Source organism: Calypte anna, chromosome 4B (genome assembly GCF_003957555.1).
Source record: "Calypte anna isolate BGI_N300 chromosome 4B, bCalAnn1_v1.p, whole genome shotgun sequence".
In the NCBI taxonomy this organism is placed as follows: Eukaryota; Metazoa; Chordata; class Aves; order Apodiformes; family Trochilidae; genus Calypte; species Calypte anna.
In genome coordinates, this window is record NC_044249.1 from 1,900,243 (window position 1) to 1,922,952 (window position 22,710).

General features: G+C 41.2%; 1 protein-coding gene across 1 annotated transcript; it reads left to right on the top strand.

Moving 5' to 3' along the window:
- Window positions 1-8,070: 8,070 nt before the first annotated feature.
- Window positions 8,071-22,272, top strand: PLK4 (polo like kinase 4). Its single transcript, XM_030450775.1, has 16 exons — window positions 8,071-8,135; window positions 8,939-9,034; window positions 9,734-9,829; window positions 9,918-10,032; window positions 10,931-11,963; window positions 13,401-13,501; window positions 15,028-15,398; window positions 15,484-15,588; window positions 15,978-16,080; window positions 16,592-16,741; window positions 17,094-17,224; window positions 17,997-18,088; window positions 18,456-18,594; window positions 19,912-20,052; window positions 20,915-21,021; window positions 21,742-22,272. Exons 1-16 carry the CDS (start codon window positions 8,106-8,108, stop codon window positions 21,839-21,841), a joined length of 2,910 nt encoding a protein of 969 aa, XP_030306635.1. The 5' UTR covers window positions 8,071-8,105; the 3' UTR covers window positions 21,842-22,272.
- Window positions 22,273-22,710: the final 438 nt, after the last annotated feature.

Genomic DNA, 22,710 nt, shown 5'->3' on the forward strand with positions numbered 1-22,710 from the left:
GGGATGGGGGGAGGGAAGAGCTGGGAGTGTTAGCATTTGAAGCAGTGTCTTGAGTATGCAAATGATTTACTTTGTATGTAAATGGGATTCTTATTAGTGACAGACCATGTGCAAATTGACAATACTTCAATTTATTTTTGAATGGCAGTATAGATTGTCAAGGTTGTGTATAATTATAATAAATACCTAAACCGCTACTTGAACCACCAGTGGCCACCCAAGACCTCGTTTTTTACATCACTACTCCAGAGAAGCTTTGTCTGATCTCAGGGGTTGATACAACAAATGTTTGTCCATAAGACCACAGGTAAGAAATAGACATTTTTAGTGGCTCGTGCTGTCCTTAGCTGTAGTAGTTGTTACAGGACTCAGATTTTACCAGATTAAAGGTTCTGCTGCTTCCCACAGCATAAATACCAGTAGCAGGACACCCAGGAATAAGTACTACAGTGGAACTTGATCTATAAGGGCCAGCACCTCCCAGAATTTTGGCTAGCATTTCCCCTGTGCCTCAGAGCCTAACACAGAGGGCAAGGTTTTCTTTCCTCATATTCAGTAGCAGAAGTATTTTATGCTTCTGAGTCAGCAGCTATTCTGTCTATAATATAAACAGTCATTTCTAAAGAGGGTGTTGGCAGCGATTTTTGTTTGCTTGTTTTAACTTGACTTGAAGACTTCTACCTTCAATTTAATCTTGAAACAAACCCAAGAATTGCAGGGGGATATCCAGTTGTGGTTCCTCCTCCCTCCCTACTCTCCTTGCTTTCCTACCCTCCCAACTATAACAGGTTCTGCAGAAACCTGCAATTAACCTTTCTAAAATACAGAATTTGATGCTCAGCTTAAGGGCTGACTGAAACTGCAGGTTGACATCTCCAGGCCTGAATGTTACAGTGGAGGAAATATTCAGTGTAAAACAGAAGAACACAGCACTCAAAAGAGACCTCCTTTCTTATTGCTTCCTACCCAGCTCCTATATACCTGCTCCCTCTCCACAAAGCACTCCAGCTCCTGTCCAGAAAACTCATCACACCCCAGCACATATCTAGTTACTCCTTTGCTTGCTGCTGTGAAAAAATCCTGTTTTCTTCTAGAGGATTTTCCCTCAAGTCAGAAGTGATGGGAAGAAACAGTCTCAAGTTGTGCCAGGGGAGGTTTAGACTGGATATGAGGAAAAAATTCTTCACCAAAACGATTGTCAAGCATTGGAGCAGGCTGCCTAGGGAAGTAGTTGAATCACTGTCCCTGAAGGTATTTAAAAAACATGGGCACCTGGGGACACGGTTTAGTGATGAACTTGGCAGTGATAGGTTGATAGTTGGACTCAGTGATCTTATGGCTTTTTTTAACCTAAAGGATTCTATGATTCTGTGAGTCTAAAACCAGGTCTTTTCTCTAAGAGAAGTATGAAAAAAGTAATGCAACACAGATGTAGTCAGGGAGTGACCAAAACTGCACTCCCCAGTAAAATGTACTCAACTACTATCCCTCTATAAGTTAAGAGAAAACTCAGTGTATTACTCACACACTCACAGAATATAAGGTGCTCAGCTCAGCACTTTTTCAGCCCCAGGACCTTGCCTCACTCCCAGTCCCTTGTAGGTAAGAGAAGCTTAAACCACCACATGCCTGAGGTAGGAAGGGTGAAATGCAATACCCACTGGGGAATTCCTTTCTTCAAGAACTGGCAAAATAGTGGTGCAGAGACCTGGCTGCCTCACAGACTGTAGAGTCCACAGCAAAGGAAATATTTTGTGATGTTTATTTTTTACTGGACATATCCATAGCTCCCATAAATTATAATATTCAGTGTTCCCATAATTCCTTCTACCCTAATCCTTGTTTCCTGAAGCTCCTTACCCTGGGCACCATGACATTCTCTACAGGAACAGGGAGGAGACTCCACAATTTCTCTTGCTCTGCACATAATCAGCTGGGCTTTATTTCCTCAGTAATAACAGAAGTATTTCAGAAACAGTCATTCTTTGCACAAACTGTTTTCTCTTTCACTTGCATCATAAATAACTTTCCTTCACCCACACTCCTCAACTAGCAATGAAATGTGTTGTCATTTTTACAGATTAGTAAACTGAATCACATGGCTGCCAAGTTGTTTGAAGATATGTGTCAGCTAGAGGATAAAGAAGTTTTCAGTTCTTTTCTCTGTCTGAAACAGAAATTCTTTCTGGAGAACTCACCATGAAACAGACAAATGAGAATCACAGCCCTTTCCTGTGGGAGGGAAAGCATCAAAATTAGAGTTCTTGAGGCACTTGTTCAACTCCCAGTCTCTCACAACTGAAACATTCTGACATCTAAATTAACATATTTCCTCTGAGCATGCTTAAGAGAGAAATGTGATTCTCCTGAGCATCCACATGTGGAATCTGAAGTGGAAAAAGTTTTCTTTAAAAACAAACTGGGGCATGGAAAAGAAATACAGAGCCTGTACTGCACTGTAGCAATGCTATTGTTTGTCAGCCTTAAGCAATAAAGTATCATGGGCATAAACATGCCATGGAAAGTTCTCAAGGAAAACCAGTCTGGTCTCTTAATGGGAGAATATCAGGGAGGAGAGTTAAGAGCTCAATAATTAACGCTGAGCACAGGCTTTTGTTTAAGAAAGGAGTTTCAAAGCAAAGCTTACCTACTGCTTGATGTACATCCAAATTTCAGTCACATTGTAAAGACCTGTGAGTTTTAAACTGCCTTGTTCAAGTACTAGTGAAGCCACACCAGCAAAAAGCTCAACACAAGCTTACTAACCCTCGAATGAAGGCCCAATCTCAGGCTTTATTGAAAACAAGGCACACATTGTTCTAAGAGAAGTGGCATGCACATGAAGCCATTAGGTCAAAGAGTTCCCAAGACTGGAACATAAAGGTATATATATATATAAAAAAGCAACCTGGCAGTATGTTGATTTTACTGGTGAAAAATTCCCTGTTACACTTATTTCTGTTCCTACTCACTATGAATAAGGCCGTGTCCTAATGAGCTGGGAATGTCACAGAAGAAATACAACTTCTCCAGTTTTGAAAATTTTACACTTGGAGAATCAAATTGAACTTTTGTACAAAGCAATACAACTTCTCTAATTTCAGTGAAACTACAACTGCTTATACATATATATTATATAGAGAGAGTCTATCTATCTATATATATATATAGATAGTCTAATGTAGTCAACTACAGTTACTGCCCTTGGAAAGCACTGTTCTGTGTTTGCTTCAGAGTTGTTGCACAGTTTAAGCAGACATTTCAAATACATTATCAGTCAATATCACCCCATTCATTTAAATAGTGATCAGTTGTACTGCTGACACTGACAGAAATCTTACTATGTTGATGTTTTTTCTCTTTTAGCTCTTATTTTAGAGAAAGATGAGGATGTTACAGCTGGACAAGCTTCTGCAGTTACATGTATGACACAGGTTGCTTTGGTTAGCAGGAACAGAGCAATGGTCACTTCAAATCATTTATTCACTTAGACAACTTCTATGTTTCATGTAATGGAAGGGAACTCTTGATGGCTCAGTGGATGATCATAAATGTTCATTGCACAAATAAATACACTGTATAATAAAAAGCTGCATATAACAGGCACCTCTGTTTCCTCCTACAATTTAGTTACTGCTAGAGTGAAGCACAAAGATGGGAAAACCAACCCATTCATTCTCTTTTGGAAGAGGAGCAAAATAAGCAGTACGTTCTAGAAAGGCAGATAAACCCACTCATGATGTCTTGAAATATTATCTATATTCAATAAGATGTATTTTTAAAAACTGTGTAAGACAGCTCAGATATGAATGCTCCATTGATTACCTGAAGAATTTCTTACTTTCATGGTCTTCCTGCATGGAGACATTAAATGCACCTCAGAATTCAGTTGTTTTGTATTCAGTGTTTCTTTTCAAGTGTTTTGCATTCTATGAAACAGATGCAAACTTCATCTGCTTGGGGTAAGCTCTCTGTACAAGTAAGTGCAAAGAGATGAGTTCTGAAAACATACAAAAGGACAAATGCTAAGGAGAAAAAGAATTAAAATATGACATAAAGCAGTAGTTACTCTACTGTTGCATAATTCTCTGTGGCTTAGAAACACCATTAACAAAGGAATTGAGCCTAAGGGAGCAGCCTACATTTGCAAATCAAACTGTCTGTCAACACTGGTACACCCACTGCTGGCAAATGGATATTCAGTAAGGAAGACCAAAGAAACCTCTAGTGAACATCTAAATAAACTAATATGTTGGCCAGGGTATCTGGAGGCAGGGGAAATGATGCTGATATTGGACACGGATAAAACTTTTGTGGGTTTGATTCAATTTTATGTTTTGGCTTAATCAGTCCTTCCCTGGCCAATTTTTCTAGCATTACCTTCCAGAATGAAGAGTATGGGAGGAAAATGCCTGTGTGGTGTCACTGAGATAGTACCTGGAACGAGCTCTTCCTTCTCAGCACAATCATGATAAATAGGAAAAAAAAAATATGCATTTCACTGGTACTAGGCCAGGAAATACCCCATTAAAGTTTCGAGATGGTGTAATTAGAAACTTTAGTTTAAAAAAACAAGTTGTTCTTCTTCTTGGCACTTGTTGGAGTTGGTTTCCTGTGAAGAAGTCTTGCATGTACTTTATCAGGTTGCCAATGCACACAGGCAGACTTGCAGAACAAGCCCTGGTGTTTGAATTGGTTTGCTTGCCTTTCTACTGCTTCCGAAATACACTCCCTGCACAAGCTGCCTGTGAGCTCAGTCCCTGGCTGGTCACAGCAATCTCCTGTGCATATGACTGTGAAGCTAAGGCATAATTTATTTTAATATTTAGAATATAAACTTAACACATCAAAGCAGATCCCGACAGGGATCCCTTCAACATCTTCCCATGCCACACCTTAATTGTCTTAAAAGACTGAATGATTCATTATGTGGTTTGTTTCTTTTCCTTCTTCACTTCACCCAAGATGAACATGTGATTTCTAGCATTCTTGCATATTAAAGCAGCCATAAGCGACAGAAGTTATGCAAACTTAAAAAAAATAAATCTGAAGTAATAAAGAACTCTTCAAACTTTGCCATGTAGTCTAAATGAGCTTTCTTCAAAAGTACAGACACCTTCCCAGTTCTTCGGGGGAGGAGGAAGGATATGACTGAGTCATTCTCCAAAACATCTGTGCCTTCTTGGGTAAGGAAATAATACTTAGTAGACTACTGTTAATTGCCAGTGAATATCCACTAAATGCAAGGAATCAGCTTGATTCAACTGAGTACCACTCACTATTGTAGACTCCAAAAAAACCCAAAAAACCCCACAATCAACCAAAAAGCCCCAACAACAAAAAAGCAAACCAAAAAGAAAGGAAAGGGAATGGGAAAGAGAAATGGAAAAGGAAAGGGAAAGGGAAAGAGAAAGGGGAGAGGGAGAAGGAGAGGGAGAGGGAGAAGGAGAGGGAAAGGGAAAGGGAAAGGGAAATGGAAAGGGAAAAGGGAAAGGGAAAGGGAAAGGGAAAGGGAAAGGGAAAGGGAAAGGGAAAGGGAAAGGGAAAGGGAAAGGGAAAGGGAAAGGGAAAGGGAAAGAATGACTGCTGTTTAGCCTATAGAAAACTGATACCAGCCACACAGAGCCCAAATCCATTGTAGTCTCACCTAACAATATATCCAGGAAATTAGTAAATACTAGGCAGAGTCTTCTCAGTCACCCAAGGCTTCCACAAGCCTTGCTGGCTCAGTGAGAATATAAATTGAAGTAAATTCTGCCTTATTGAATGAGAAAAGCAGTTATCAGGAGATGTTTTGAACAAAGATGCAGTGAAAGACCTGAGCTCTCCCTGCATGGCCATTTCTGCAATCCTCTGTCAGTGCACCTCTGACATTTTGTTCAAGGACAAAGATTATTTGCATACTTTGTGATACACATAGATGGATTTCAACAGCAAAAACAATTATTCATGCTCATATAATTAAGTCAGAGTAGCCATGAGACGCCAGATTTAAATGACCATTTTCATTGCCAATTTTGAACACAAATGCAGTGCTCTGAACATGGGCTAAACCATCACCACTGCTGCAAGCCACAGGCTCTTGGCAGTTCTTGTTCACCTTCTACTCAAAAATCTATCCTACCTCCCTTGTTCTCCAGGGGAAGGATGGAAGAAGTCTATCAGCTTTAGAAGGTTATACTGACAGCTGAATGAAGTAAAATGAAGAGAGAACTACTCTTTGTTCTCTCAATGGCTGTGTTCTGAGTACTCTAGTTTTGCACTTCACCCTCTTTCTTACTCAGGTCCTTTTTACTCTTGTTGCTAATCAGAAGTCTCCAGTGATGAAGGACACTAAATCTTCACATTGTGTTTGTGCAACAGAGCTGAAAGAAGGCCTGCAGACACTGCTTTAAGGGGTGCTCTTTCCCTCACTTAGGTTTATTTCACTGCTTTCTACCTCCAGGTGGAATTCCACTCCGCAGCAACACCAGCCCAACCAAAAGAGAGCTGCTGTTCTCCCACCTTTCTTCTTGCTCTTGTGTGCCTTCCATTGCACTGGCATTAGTGCTGGCACAATCATGTGCTGACCTCATTCCAGGCAGGAATGGCCATCACTCCTGATTTTCTTCACTCTTGTTTTTTTAAAACTCCAATCTGACCCATAGTTCAGAAGTTATTTTGGCAGAAAAATAGCTGGAAATAGCATTTTTGGAAAATAAACCAATGTAGCTAGGAATTAAACCCACAACTTCATTAAACCAGCTGCTCTGCCCTTGTCTCTTGAGTTCTGCCTGCACTTAAATCTCATCACACCCTCTTGTGGTAAAAGAAAATCCAAAGAAAAGCTACGCTATATTCTAACATTAATATAGCAATAACCACTGCTGTATCATTGGCATATTTCCTATCAGTGGAAGAGACTAACAGAAGAGGGAGTTCCAATACCTTTAAAAAAAACCCTGCCATTTAAAAATAATAACTAAGGAAAAATAAAATCTCTATATTAAGTGTGAGGGAGATACCCACGTAAGGGTAACACTGCTCTTTTTATTACAAGATTTTACTCTCACCCACCATCAACCAGGAGCTGACCCTACCAGCTCGGCTGGGCCAACCTTTCCACCAAGACACCGGGGAGCAGGGCAAACCCAGAGAGATCGGTGTCACGGGGCCACAGGCAGCCTCGCGCTTCTCCCTCCTCCATAAGAACCCTGCAGGGCTGTCGATTTGACTGCAGACACCGGGCTGAGGCAACCCACCGGGCTGAGGCAACCCACTGGGCTGAGGTAACCCGCCAGACCAGGCTGAGGTAACGCACTGGGCTGAGGTAACCCCCCAGACCAGGTCAAGGTAACACACCGGAATGGGCTGAGGTAACGCACCACACTGAGGTACCACACTGGGCCAGGCTGAGGTAACCCAACGCACCAGGCCAAGGTAACGGACCGGACCGGGCTGAGGTAACGCACCAGGCTGAGGTAATACACCGGGCTGAGGTAACGCACCGAACCGGGCTGAGGTAGCGCAACAGGCCGGGCCGAGGCAACGCACTGGGCTGAGGTGAAGCACTGGGCTGAGGTAACCCACTTGACTGAGGTGATGCACTGGACTGAGGTACTGCATTGAGCATGGCTGAAGTAACCCAACGCACCAGGCCCAGGTAACGCATCGGGCTGAGGTACCGCACCGGGCTGGTCTGAGGTACCGCACCGGGCTGGTCTGAGGTACCGCATCGGGCCGTGGTACCGCACTGGGCCGGTCTGAGGTACCGCACTGGGCCGTGGTACCGCCGGTCGGTGCCAACGCCCGAGCTGCAGCGGGAGGACGGGGCCGCACGCGCCCCAACGGCTGCCGAGGACACGGGCACGCGCCCCACCGCGGCACCTCCCGGCCCGGCCTGCTGAACGGTAGGGGGCGCCTCCTCGGCGTGACGCGATTGCGTCAGACGCAGCCTCGGTAACGGCGCGGAATTTCAAAATGGAGGCGGCGGGGGAGGGGAACGGCCGCCGGGCCCCGCAGCCAGGCCTGGGCCGAGGCGGGCGGCGGAGGCAGCCGTGATGGGGAGCGGCGGCTGAGGTCCTGAGGAGATCCCGTAGCGGGGCCCAAGGAGTGCGGCCGGCGCCATGGCGACCTGCATCGGCGAGAAAATAGAGGTGTGGAATGCAGCTTCCCCTCCCCCCGGGCCTGGCCGGAGCCCCCCGGTCTTTTGTCGGGAGCGCGGGGCCGGGGGTGGGGAGAGACCGGACAGGGGGGGCACGTCCTCATCCCGGGTTTCTCTGTGGGAGTGGGGCTCCTCCCAGGCCCGCCTGCGCATTCGTCCCCTCAGCCTGGCTGGCTGTGGCGAGGTGGCCCGGTCCGGTCCAGTCCGGTCCCACCTGGCTCCTCCGGGGCAGGGCCGGTGCAGGAAGTGCTGACCCAGTGCGGGAAGGGCTGAGCCCCCGGACTCCCCCCCGTCCTCTGGGCCCACCCCTGTTTCCCTACTTGTGGGGGGGGGGAGCACCCTGAGGCGATGACGCCTGCGGCTCCGGCGGCGCGCACCTTGCGCGGGAAGCTCAGCCCCCGCCGTGGTTTTTATTCTCCGCGCTTCTGTGCCGGGTTTTGGAAAGCCCCGGGCGTTGTGTTTGTGGGGGGCGGTCGCTGCCATAGCAGCGGGAGCCGAGCGCGGCCGTCCCGTCCAGTCCGGCGGCAGAGAGGGCGGGAAGGTGTGCGGGCTCCTTGCCCATCCCCGGGCAGCCCCCGGTGCCAGGCGGTGTCCGTGCGGGGAGGATGATGCTGCGGGGGGTTCTCTGCGGCCCTGCTGCTGCTGACGGCCGCCGCGCCCCGGAGAGCTCCATCCAGGTACCCTCCGAGGGGCTCGGGATTGCGGGGCCTCCGTCTTCTGGCTCTGCGTCGGGAGAGATGCTTCGAATCCTGGGGCTGGGCTTGACCGTGATGGTTTTTTTTGTTCGTGTTGCAGGATTTCAAGGTGGGGAACCTCCTGGGGAAAGGCTCCTTTGCAGGGGTCTACAGAGCAGTATCCCTGAAAACCGGTCTGGAGGTGGCTATCAAAATGGTAAGGCTGCCAGCCAAGGAAAGCTCAGCCTTCTGAGGGAACAAGCAAGTTGCAGCAGGTTGGGGGATGATGCAGTTGGGCATTCGTGCCTGGGTTGCTTGTATGTAACCAGTATTTAGGGTTTGATGCTGAAAGATGCAAATAGTCTGTGTTGATAATTAAATGTGAATGCTTGCAGTGCTATGGAGAGAACTTGAGCTCAAATATTCAACATTCAGTAGTTAATCAGCCCCAAAATTCTAATTCAGAAAATTCATGACCACAAAAACTTAGTTTAGGATTTGTGTGGCTGGAGGTGGATCCAGTGCAAAATGCACTGGTGAGTTTCTTTCACTACAGGAGAAACTCTGTGAAGGAAACTCATCTACTGCAGGTGTTTCTCCACTTTTTATGTATTAACTGTATTGAGCAAATCAGCTTGGCAAAATCAGAACTAAGTTTCTCTGCTTAAGGATGTCAGAAACTTTTCTAATTAGTATTGGTACTGGAAATGTCAAACTTTGAGTTAGTTGAGTGTTTCTGTTTAGCTATGATACTTGTTCATTAAAAGCACATAGTAGGTTAAACTAAATCAAAACACTTACGTTTAGTTTTCGTGCAAACGTTCACTGAACAACTAAAATGTCAGGTTCACTTGCAACCAAAATGTACATGATCAGTGCTGCAGTGTTTGAAAAATACCCTGTGCTCCATTTACAGATAGATAAAAAAGCCATGCACAAAGTTGGAATGGTACAGAGGGTTCAGAATGAGGTGAAAATACATTGTCAGCTAAAGCATCCATCCATACTTGAGGTAAGCATGATGTAGAGAAGACTTATTATGTGACTTGCTGGATAGTCTACCAAATGTATTTTAATTTTTTCATTGTTTTATGTTCTAGCTTTATAACTATTTTGAAGATAGCAACTATGTATACTTGATACTGGAGATGTGTCACAATGGTGAAATGAGCAGATACATCAAGAACAGAAAGAAACCCTTTTCAGAGGATGAAGGTGAGATTGTTTTTTCCTGTCTAGCTCTCTTTGCATTCATGTTTTGCTTTATTCTATAACTTTAATTCTAGTGAAAGGATATTTAGAAGTATAGTCACTGTGAACAAAGTTGTAGCTTTAAGTCTTATGATAAATTATAATCTCGAGATGATAAATTACTATTACACATATATTAATTTGAAGTTCTTTGTACTTTTGTTTCTGCTAAGAGAAAAATGAGGACTGGAAACTGTTAGGTCTAGAAAGAATGATTCTCCAAACTGCTGTAATTGCAATGTCATTTTGCAATGTCATTTTGCAAAGCCATGGTGATGATGCAAACCTCAGCCTGGATGAGGTTTTGTTGTTCCTGTTGTAATCTAAAACTCTCAATAAATATTCCACAAATTTCTAATGTAATAGAACAGAAGGCTATCCAAATATCATGAACTGAGAAGTTTTTGAGCAACTGGGATACTACTGGCCTTGCCAGTTTGCTAATAATAAAACAAATGGAATCCAAAATGCCTCTTATAATTTTATAATCTGCACACGGTGAAGCAGCTCAGTTTAGTGTATTTGCTCTTTCTGAAGGTGAGGAACAACTTTTTTCAGTTCTTAAGAACCTGACTTTAAAGAGTTTAGGCCAATTGCAAATAGTCCTGCTGACATTATTCTGTTAGCAAAGAAACACACCTGATTTCTGCCTTACAGAACACTTTTTATGAACTCTAGAACATGCCACATGGCTTAAATCAAAGTTAATTTCCATCTCATTTACATGACACCTAAACATCCTTGTTACTTAAAAAAAAAAGTGTCAGTAGCACACTACCAATAGCATCCCTCAAAGAGGTGTTGTTCTAATAGCTGTGGTTTCAGTTGTATGACTAAAATCTGTAATTCTGTGTTGTGGCAGCTCGACACTTTCTGCACCAGATTATCACGGGTATGCTCTATCTTCATTCTCATGGAATCCTGCACCGGGACCTCACCCTTTCCAATATCTTACTCACCAGTAACATGAATGTCAAGATTGCTGATTTTGGACTAGCAACTCAGCTGAAAATGCCTCATGAAAAGCATTACACCATGTGTGGAACTCCAAATTACATTTCTCCAGAGATAGCCACAAGGAGCCCACACGGACTCGAATCTGATGTGTGGTCTTTGGGCTGTATGTTTTACACTCTTCTGATTGGGAAGCCACCTTTTGACACTGACACAGTCAAGAACACTCTGAATAAAGTAGTGTTAGCAGATTATGAAATGCCAGCCTTTTTATCAAGAGAGGCACAAGACCTCATACACAAGTTACTTCGCAAAAATCCAGCAGATCGTTTGAGTCTCTCCTCAGTGCTGGATCATCCTTTTATGTCCAGGTGTGGCTCTGCAAGGAGTAAAGACTTGGGAACTTCAGAGGATTCTATGGACAGTGGAAATGCTACCATCTCTACAACCTTCACAGGCTCTTCCAACATCAGCACCAGCAGCTGCTTGAAGGAAAAGAAGAAGCTGTTGGTTGGACAGCCACTCCCAAATAAAATGACTTTTTTTCCGAAGAACAAGAATTCCAGTAATACCTCATCAGTAGATGGAAGTGGTTCTTTTCATCAGTGGGCAATTCAGGGAAAAGAAATGGGCATGACTGGCAGGGGAAGAACCCTGCAGCTTGCTGAGGAGAGACCACATTCACGTTACCTCCGAAGAGCCCACTCTTCAGACAGGTCTGGCACATCCCACAGTCAGACTCAAGGCATATCCAGTATTGCTGGGAGATGCCACTCTATGGAACTGCTTTCCAAGCCTAAAGTAGGAACAAGGGAGAGCACAGAATGCTTTTCACCTGCAAACAGCTACACTGATATAGGAGAAATATTTAAGGAGAAGGCTTCTAGCAGTTCTGGTTCTTTTGAAGGGCAAATATCTCCACCTGTGAAAGACCAACCACAGTAAGAATCAGTTTTTATTAAGATGAAGTTTGTAGCTGCCTTGAATGTTAAATGCTTGTTTTTTTGCTGTGACTAAGCTATAGAAAGTGCCCAAAGCCTTTACTCCACTTGTAGCTTGAAAACCATGTTTTCCTCTTCCATGCAAGAAGAGCCCTTTCTTGTGATAAACCTGTCTATGCTCAGAGGCTTGCTTTGCTTTTTCCATCAGCAGAATATAAAAGAATGTTTCCTGCTTTAGTATTATTTGGTTTCCTATTACAGTATGTGAAGAAGTAGAAGCCTTGTGTGATGGTTTCATGTTTTTCTCTTTACAAGTCCATTCAGGGAAAATGCAAAAGGGGAACTTTGACCTATAGGAAAAGTTAATGGAGTAAGAGTTTTTTCCTGACTATTTGTGTTTCACACCAAGTGTTTCACCTAAGCCTCTGTTCAGGAGGTTCAGTGGGCATGTGCATCCTTTTTAGTTTGAGAAATGTTTGAAAAAAAGCCCCCAGTTTTTATGGAAATACTAACCAAATTCTTAGTTGTGTTGCTTATGGTTTCATAAAAACATGCAAAATGAAAATGTGGCAGAATATTAATGTGAGTGTTGGGGATTACTGAATGTTTACTGCCTTTTTTCCATGGTTGATTATAGGACAGCCTCTTGCATCTAGACTTAGCCTGCACAGAAATCTTAAATGCAAGAGTCTAAACCCTAAATTAGGTGTTTATATTCTGTGGGAGTTTTTGTGATAACTGAGTCCTGCCAATGCTAAAGTAGTGATCATTGCAAATAGAAAGTATGTGTAGGTACAGGCTATGGAGACAGAAAACTTCTCTGGAGCTTCGTGTGAGTTTATAACAGATGAGTGACTCTGCAGGAACTTTTTGCATGAATTCTTTATTCTTCATCATGTGGATTATAGCTTGAGTACTCCTGTGGCTACATATGTCACTGTCTAAAAAGCTGGTAAAATGTTTTCTAATCTTTAGGATTTCCTGTATTTACATCAGCTCCCATTATTTTAGGTGTTAAGATTGCCTGTGTTTTAGCTGCATGTTTGTTATGCTAAATTTGGTCTGGTAGAGTCATGGGCATCATCCCTGTACCCTGGGGTTTCTCCTCATACTGTGATTCTGTTCCCTGTACTAAGAACTAAATGTGAGAACAGCTGCTGCTGGCAGCATTATCAGAGGCTTTTTTATTCATATGTCAGTGCCAAGAGTCTCCTGTTAGCAGCGAGTGCTAACAGGTTTACATTTGTGCTAAATATCAGTAGTAACTTTTCATTCCATTTGGGAAATTTTAAGAATTATTCCTCTATTCTTTAAGCATGTTATGTGCTATCTAGAGCTGCATTTTTCAAATGTTCTAAGTGTTGAGCTGTAACATAACTTTGATTGTGCAAGTGTCTTTGATGCAATTTGGTTAAATGTGTAACTTTTCTTTTTCAGGTCAGATTATCTCTGCCCCATGAAGCCCCAGGTCGGTTTGTTAGAGCAGAAATCCCAGGCTGAAACAATGCAGCAGTGGCTTGGAAGCATGCAGACAAGTGGTGGGTTACTAATCAAGTGCATATTTTTCCACTCAAGTTGGAACAGTGACTTGTAACATTTTCTGTAGGATTTTCTGGAGGTTGTTCTGTATTTTGGTTCTTTAAACGTGTGACAGAAAGGGTATTTATGTGATACTGGGTATAATGCTGACTGGGAGTTAACAGGCTACTGCAGACAGACTTTTTTTCAGAAGGAGAAGCATGGGAAACCCTAAACTGAGTTGTCACTGTGGAAAATTGGCACAGATATTGAAAGAGGAGGAATAATTTCCAGCATCCCTAGTATGCTGAATAATTTTCAAGCAAGAAATATGCCACTGAAAGTGTCATTTTTGTTTTCTCTTTTGGACTGAGCTGGGTTGGTACAATGAACTCTATGTGACTGCCTTGATAGGAGTGAAAAAAGTCTATGTTAAGTTTTAATACTTTGCATCTTAAAATGAGGTAATTCTCTTTTAGTATTTTTTTAAAAAGGGAAACACAATTCTAAAACCTGCTGTAATTATTCAGTTGTGACTTGAAATGTGTAAATACCTGCATGAGACAAAAGATTGGCAGGTGATTAAAAAGCCCTGTTAATTTGGTTGTGCAAATACACTTGGAGAGAAAACGGGACCTCAGTGAATGAGGGAAAATGAGGCTGCAGAAGGAGGGGTGGAGGAAAGGACAAAAGACACAGAAGGGACAAAAGACACAGAAGGGAAGGAGGTGTTCTTGGCCATGCATCATGTTACATCATTTATAAATAATGTAATTTAATCATAAAACTAAATCACGAATCCATAATGGCCTTTTATGCTTTGATACCACTGGACACCTTCCCATCCTGTCTCCAGGGTGTTTGAATCATATGACACATGATCTCAGTAAACCTATTTAATTTCTGATCCCTTCTCAGCTGTCTGCAGCATGGCAGGGGGAATGTGTGGGTAAGGCAGAAAGTTCATAGAGAGATTAAGTATCAAAACTAGAGAAGCAGTTATAGGAAGTTTAAATATAAAAATAGGTTTTTGTCTTTTAACAAGTGACTGGAAATAAGGGGTCTGGAGCTTGCATTTAACATTGAATACTAAAATCTGGTTGATGCTGAAATACTGGAGAAGCTGAAACAAACTTAGTGGTTATCTGAATGGTGACTTGACTGTTTCAGCAGATTAAACTAATTCTTCTACACTAGTTGTTAAGTATCGACTTGGAATATTAGTGTTTTGTTTAGAAATGGTTTTGTAATGGTTATTATTATGGTTAATCATTAATTAATTATGGTTATTATTATATGATACATGTTAAGAGTGAAGACCATCATCATGGAAATCTCCTCAACAATTTAAATAGCACTGGAATTTTGTTAGCACTGGTGTTGATTGATACTGAAGTCATAGCCTCATGTTTTGGACTGAGAATTAAAGAAATCTCACTCTCCACTCCTAAAATGATAATTTGAAAAGCTTTTAAAAACACAGTAGCATTTTTTCTCCTGCCTGTGACTCTCTGAATCTGCAATGTACCTTTTATGATGCTTTCAGTTCCTCTGAGACCACCTGTAGACCTCCCTGGCAGCAGTAATGCACATGGAGGCTTTAGATATCACCTGGATGTGCAGCAAGATGCATCCAAAAATTCGTGGAACACCTTAAAAGACATAAGGAGCCATGAGGGATCCATCGACTGTCTGCATTCTTTAAGCCAGAGAAACCCAAAGAAATGCATCCCTGGAGTTCTCTGCAAATCTGAGAAAATTCAACCCTTGTCTTCATGTGGCCTTTGGTCAACTTCAGAACAGAACCAAACGTGGGGCAAAGAACCAGCACCTCAGAAACCTTCTCTGAGAAGTATAGTGTCACCTCTGAGTGCTCAGAGGCTAAAACCCATCAGGCAAAAAACAAAAAATGCAGTGGTATGTGTCAGCTCTTAAACCAGAAACAACTCAAATATACATGTATAAAAATATATATGTATAATGTATATTTAATATATTTCAGGTAAGCATTCTAGATACTGGGGAAGTGTGTATGGAGTTTCTAAAAGAACACCATTCACAAGAACTTGTGAAAGAAGTTCTCAGAATATCTTCTGATGGAAATGTGGTGAGAATGTTTTCAAATTATTCCCTGTTGAATAAAGAGCTGGGAGTATTCCCTTCTTTCAGAGCTTTTTACATTTTGGTCTAAGTGTTTATTTTTTTGGAAATGCCATTGTTTACATGTGCACATTTGTAAACTCCTTTTCCCACCCATAGCACAGCCATATATAGGGAGCCAACAAATCTTTCAGAGCAAAATTGGTTTTTACTTTTGGAATAGTTGAAGTATTGTTGAGAAACTGCTGCTGTTAAATAATTATTTAGAAGAATAGAGTGTACATAATTATGTATTGTAAATTATGATAACTAATTAAACTCTGGCTTGCTTCCCTACCTATTGGAAGTAGACAGGGAGTAAGTTGGAGGTGTAAACACTTTTTTTTCTTTTTGTAGATTGCAGTTTATCATCCTAATGAAGGAAGAGGTTTCCTTCTTGGTGACAGACCTCCAGCTCCTCCTGAAGACATCTGTATGTATAATGTTGACAACTTGCCAGGTAAGCTGAAATTTATTTTAAAATTAAGATGATTAACATGATTTTTAAGTGAATTTTGTTTGAGACATTTGAGCTTCTAGCCAGTACTTTTCAGGTAACTGTGAAGCTAAAACTACTTTCAGAATAAGATTTAACCTACAGCTTAACTGGAAAACTCTGCTTGAAACTTCACATGAAAGTCTAAACCCATATTTTTTTGATGATTTTGCATGGAAGTTAAAAGGAGTCACCCCTTTCCAGTGTACTGTACTAAACTGAAAGCTTTCATAATCTTGGTGTTCAAATATGAGTGGAAGAAATACTATCAAGTAATTTTTAGAATAGCAACTCTGTGCTTCAAAATACTCATTGGGAGCAAGGGAAAAAACTAGATTTCTTTGAACATGCACCTGTATTTACATTTATTCACAACCTTCAGCTATTAAACACTTTAAAATACTTCTCTCCAAGCTGGTGCACAGTGCTTAATCCAATAACTTTTTAATAAAAAACTTTGTAAAATTTCTTTCAGAAAAGTACTGGAAAAAATACCAGTATGCAGCCAAGTTTGTGCAGTTGGTAAGAACAAAAACCCCCAAAGTTACATTCTACACAAGATATGCCAAGTGCATGTTGATGGAAAATTCACCCACTGCAGATGTTGAAGTTTGTTTTTATGATGGTATGTACTTATTTTTGCAGTTCTGCAAATAATCAGATTATGTTATTAAAACTGTGCTAAAATATTCCTAAACACTTAGCAGTGACCTTTTCAGGCTGAAGAGTATCCTGGGAACTTTTTCTACTCTGCCTTTATTCTAGCACTTGCAGATCAGTTTATTATTCATTAGTTTCTTCTTGGTGCCTTCTGCAGGGAGTACATGTGGCAAAAGTGGTGTTTAAATTATGCCTTGTTTTTATTCAGAAGCTTTTTTTTGCACCTACACTTGATAGAAGGTAATGGCAGAAATCTGTTTTTATAGATGCTGATATTTCATACAGTTCACAGGAGAAATGTTTACATTTTTTTCCAGGGGCAAAGATCCACAAGACAGATGGCATAATTCGTGTGATTGAAAAATCAGGGAAATCCTTCACTTTGAAAGGAGAAAACGAAGCAGGTTTGAAGAAGGAAATACAAGCTTATATGGATCATGCAAATGAGGTAAACTGTCTTATATAGACCTTTTCCTGTGCAAAGTAACCCTCTGAAAACTCAGTTTCTCTTTTGCAAATGTACTTCTGATGTTTCTCTTCATTAATAAGGAGGGAGAAGGGGATTTTTGGAATAGTGAATGTCAATGCAGAGGTAACTAACAATGCCTCACAATGATGACTGTTAGAGGAAATGCTTACTAGTGGCTAAAGCAGATTTGCCTGTCTGCTTGGAGGGTTAAACTGCTTCATACCAGTTAAAAAACAACCAACCAAAAACAGAACAAAAAGCCCAACAATCTCCCAAAACTAAACACAAAACCTCCCAGGTGTTTCACTGCCCAGCCTCCTCTGCTTTCCATTCTTATTTTGTGTCACCCTAAAAGCAGTCACAAGGGTAATTTTTTGTCTATGAACTTAGGAAGCAGTAAAAATCCAGTATAAATTTCCTATTCAGTCATCCTTATGTTCTCTTACTTTCTGGGGTAGAATTCAGGGGTCCTTAGGTCCCCCCCTGCCTGGTCCTGCTGAAAGAGGGGAGGAGATGTGATTATGGTAAGCATAATTCCAGATGTGCTGAAGTTACCAGGGAGTCTTGCTGTGCCATACAGCTTTTTGATTCTCCCCCATGCTACATGACTGCAATCAATAATCAATATTCAATATCAATATTCAGTGCCACTGAGAAGGCATTTTCTTCCATGGGCTCAGCTGCCACACTACACATGTATGAAGTAGTTGCACTCTTCTCTAAAATTTTGACAAATTCCTCCTGTTTTCAGGGACATCGTATATGCCTTGCACTGGAAGCTGCTGTTTTGGAAGAAGAAAAAAGGAGTGAAAGTGTTCCATTTTTTCCAATCATTGTTGGAAGGTAGTTATCTCTCACTTGAAAATGCTCATGTGTTTGAATATTCCCAACAGGCAGCCCATGTCTGCAGAAGCCAGGGGTGCTCAACAGAGGCTCATAATTGTTAGCAAGATAAATATTTAACTTGATGGCATGTATGAACACCTTATTTTGGACCTTCAAAGCCTCTTTTGATAGTAGGGCAACACAGACTGCAGAGTTAGACTAAACCAGACTAACAGCATTGGTAAAAAACATTCTGCAGAAGACCAGTGCCCTCAAATGCTTTGTACAGTCCCTGGTGAGCTGAAGGAAAAGCTTCAGCTTTGCAGTTGTTTATTTAGCCCCTTTTGAACAGAACTTTTCCTAACCTGCCTTACCTTTTTTCCAGAAAACCTGGGAATACTGAATCACCACAGGCTGTAGCATCTCCACTGCTGGACAATACAAACTATCCAAAGGAAGTTATGGCACTGAATAGAAATATAGCTGCTAGTTCTGCTCCAGTTCAAACTCCAAGCTGTCCTCCTGTAAGTACACAAGACCCATACAGTGGTGACTGCTGTCGAGTAGGAACTGAAATATTGCTGGTTTATTTGAACTAATAGAATTCCATTTGTATGGACATAGGCTTTTACTTGCCATTTGTGAGCATATAGACTAGAAACATTGGCCTCCTTTTCATCTCACTTTTGACATCTGGATTTAAGATCATCTGAGAAGTCCGAATCTTCTAGAGCTTTGCCATAAATGCCTCCTGGGAACATAGTTTGAAAATTGCTCACTCACCTTACAGGGCACCATTTCCAGTCTGGTTTGGAGAGCTCTGATGTGCCATCAGGGCTGTGGACTGGAGGGCAGTCACAAAGGATGTTGGTACTTGACTCACCAACCTCCAGTTGCTGCATCACACCAGCTGCTAGTGTTGGTTTTTATTACCCTGAGGGCTCAGCATTCAAACTCAATTCTTATTTGGGAATATAGCAAACTTTTAGCTCTTCTCTTCTGAATTACATATTTCCAAGGAAAATCACACAACAGCTTGTTGTCTTCCATGTTACTCTTTAATCTTTTTGTCAGTTTTTTTATACTTGATCTGTACAACTTGAAGTACAGCTTGTTGTTCCTTTCAGGTTCTTGTAATTATCTGGATCCTGATATCTTCTCTGACCAGGCTCCTATTTCAGGGACACCCCCTGACTTACCTCTTTTCACTGAACCCTGCATCTTAAATACTGCTAAGCAAAATCACCTCATCTCTGTGGCTGTGGGAGGAGGAGGTATCTGAGTAGTAGAACTGGTATAGAAGCAGACATGTTCCTTTAGACAGTAGTGCTGGTATTGTCCTTAAGGCCTCCAGTGTTTGATCCTCTTATTCTTAGTTCATCAGTTTTGTCTCTCTAAACCTTTAACAGTCTCTGTCTGTGCTGTAGAACTTTTCTGTTAATGATTAATATTGTAGCTTCCAATTAAAAACAGTATTTTTGTAAAATACTGGCCAAGTGTTCATCTGAATGAGGTCTATGTTACAATCTAGTGTGTGTGCAACATTCTTTCTGAAGATGGAGAGGATTCTCTGGCAGTCAAATAAGGAAAAATGTGATTTAAGTAGAAAAAGTCCTCTTAGGGAAAGTGATTCCTTTGCAAGCACAGTAGAAAAACTGTCATAATACAGAGAAAGCCATATGGAATCCTCTGGGGTTTTCATGAGATAATGCTGTTAAATGAAGCGTGTAGGCTAAATCTATCTAGATATGAAAAGATTAAAAAAGGCATTAATTGAGCACTTGGGTTGTATACAATCTGTTAATAAAAGGCTGCTAATACTCTGCATTTCTGGAGTTTAGGTGGTGTCATGTGAAAAGCCTACATTTATGACCACTGCTGAAACCACCTGCTCCTCCTCTGCTCATCAAACAGAATGCAGTCCAACTTCAGCCCAACTTCTAAAATCTGTCTTTGTGAAGAACGTTGGTTGGGCTTCTCAGGTGAGCAATTAATACTGATAAAGGAGGGAAGACTGTTCTTTTTTCCTATTAAACTTGAGATACATATTTTTAAGTCATTAACTCTGAGCTTGGTTTGTGAGGAATGCAGTTAGTTGTGCTCTGCTGCAGTTTAAATGTGAAAATTGGTGTGTGGAGAGATCCTTTTAAATAGGTGTCTTAGATAAATACCAGAGTCAACTATTTAAGTAGAAACCAAAATAGTAGTTAATGATCACAAATTTCCTGTGGGTTATCCCTTATTCCAGTGTCTTGTCACTTAAATTTGACTCTAGTAAAACAACTGAAGTTTTAAAACTTTTGTCTCTTCACTGATGTAAAGGGTCATGACAAAATCTTTTTGACAGATATGCACCTGAGCAGTGTAAGAATCAATCTGCCCATACAACAGGAAAAGCTGTTTCCTTAGGGAAATGTTTCCTCTGCTGTTCTGTGGGACCAGCTTTAGATTTCAAAAAATGGTTCTCAGCAGTCCAGATGAAGTAAGCTTCTTGTCCTGACAGAAAGAGTTTGCTTTGTGTATGTATGAACTTTAAAATGTACATAGCTGTGAACTCTCACAAATGGGCTATTTAGTGTTAGGCCTTATTTAAAATGTCTTTAGGAGTGGTTAAGCTGAAGGTACTTTAACTCTCATTGAAAAGGACTAAAGCTGAGTATCTGAAGCTTTAGGAATTATGATTCTAGAGGGTGCTTATGTGAAGTAATAATCTTTTAAAAATAAAGACTGACCAAGTCACTTCAGCAATTCTAAAAAGCTCTTCAGCTTCATTTCATAGAAGAATTCTAGTTCTGTACTCCTGTGTCTTCTGTCCTCAAACTATGATGCAACTTCTCTTGTTAGCTGACCAGTGGAGCAGTATGGGTTCAGTTCAATGATGGATCCCAGCTGGTAGCCCAAGCTGGTGTTTCTTCTATCACTTACACGTCCCCAGATGGCCAGACAACCAGGTGAGTGGGTTAGTGCTGTAAAACAGCTCCATTTACTGTCAGTGCAAGGTTATTATAAGTAAGGTAAACTTCACAGCTGCTAGGTTTTTTGGTAAAGGTTAAAAATTTACTTTTCAGTCACTTCTGTGCTGATTAGTTGACAGAAGCTTAATAAAAACAACAAACACTTGTAGCTTTCACTGAACTCTAGATCACAAATGAGTAAAAAGCTGGGCAGGCATCCACTTACCCTACAGAGTATAGGTACTGTTCATGTATAGTATTTAAAATGTGATAGAGAAGGTTTTAATACCTTTTTCTTCCAAGATACTGCAAGATCAGGGAGACAGCTTGCCAACACTGATCCATAAACCTGAAGTGTGTCATTTTGCACATCTTGGGCATTTCTCACCCAGGTGTGTGAGACAGTGGGACACTTCCTCTGTGCAAAGTTTGAGACAGATTTGTTCAAACTGACTTCAGATACCATTACAGCTTTAAACTTTCACTACTGATTTTTTTAACATGGTACCATTTTTCTGTAGATTTGTATATTTTAAATAATTTTTCCCTTTTTATCATTTGTTGCATTAGAGATGTGTAGTTTAATTTCCAACCCCTAACTCTTTTTCTCTCTCCTTTCTTTATCAGGGAGGGGGGTGGTGGTGTCAATAGAGAGCATCTGTCAATTAGTTAATTGCCAGCCCAGCACTCTGACACTGTGCTTATTTCCCTTCCTAGGTATGGAGAAAATGATAAGTTGCCAGAATACATCAAAGAGAAGCTGCACTGTCTGTCTTCTATTCTTGTGATGTTTACCAATCCAGCTGGTCCCCACTGATTAAAACAAAGTAGGTGTGAGGACACAAGAGCCTAATAAACTCACTGACTTTCTAGTAAAGTGACTGATCTTGCTCAACTTTGCAGAAATTCTTCCAAAAGCTGGTAAAAAATTAGGAAGGGGAGGGTTGCTCTGTTTACATGTAGCAAATTGCTTGTTAAAGTGTCATACAAAACACCTTTCCTCAAAATGATGGATAAACTTGAGCAAAACTTTGAGCAACTTAGTTCTAGATAGCATCAACTGTTTGGAAATTATCTGAATTTCTTGTATTTGTTTTCTTCCCCCACTGCTTTCCTAGTGCCAACAATCAAGGAAAATGCATCTGTGCTATTGAAGAGTTTGTATTTGTAAATAACATATTTTTACGTCTTACAAATAATATATGTAAATATGTATATGTTTTATAACTGTTTTTATTTTTTTGTAGCAGCAGCTTTTACTTCCCTGCACAAGCATTTTATACAAACAACAACAACAACAAAAATAAATGCAGTGGTAATTGTCCAGATTTATTTGTTTCATGTTGAAGTGATGGTTTATTGAGAGCCCTTTCTTCTAAACATTCTTAATTTACACAGGAGCTGATCTGGTACCTTAGAGCACCATATGCTGGCAGTTTAGGTCTGTGGGAAGCTTGAGGAAAACCAGTGTGAAAGTGTTCCACAAAGTTTCTTCTAACTTGCTGAACTGGAAGATTGCACTGGGATTTGGATATTCAATATTTTTCCTCTGTTTCACAGCTGCAGTTCAGTGCAGGAGAAGGGACTTGAGTCTTGACTCCCTTATCTCTTTAAGTGAGTTACAAATACAATAATCCAAGTACCCAAATACTTTCTCTGTCTTAACTTGGAATTACCTGGCCTGAG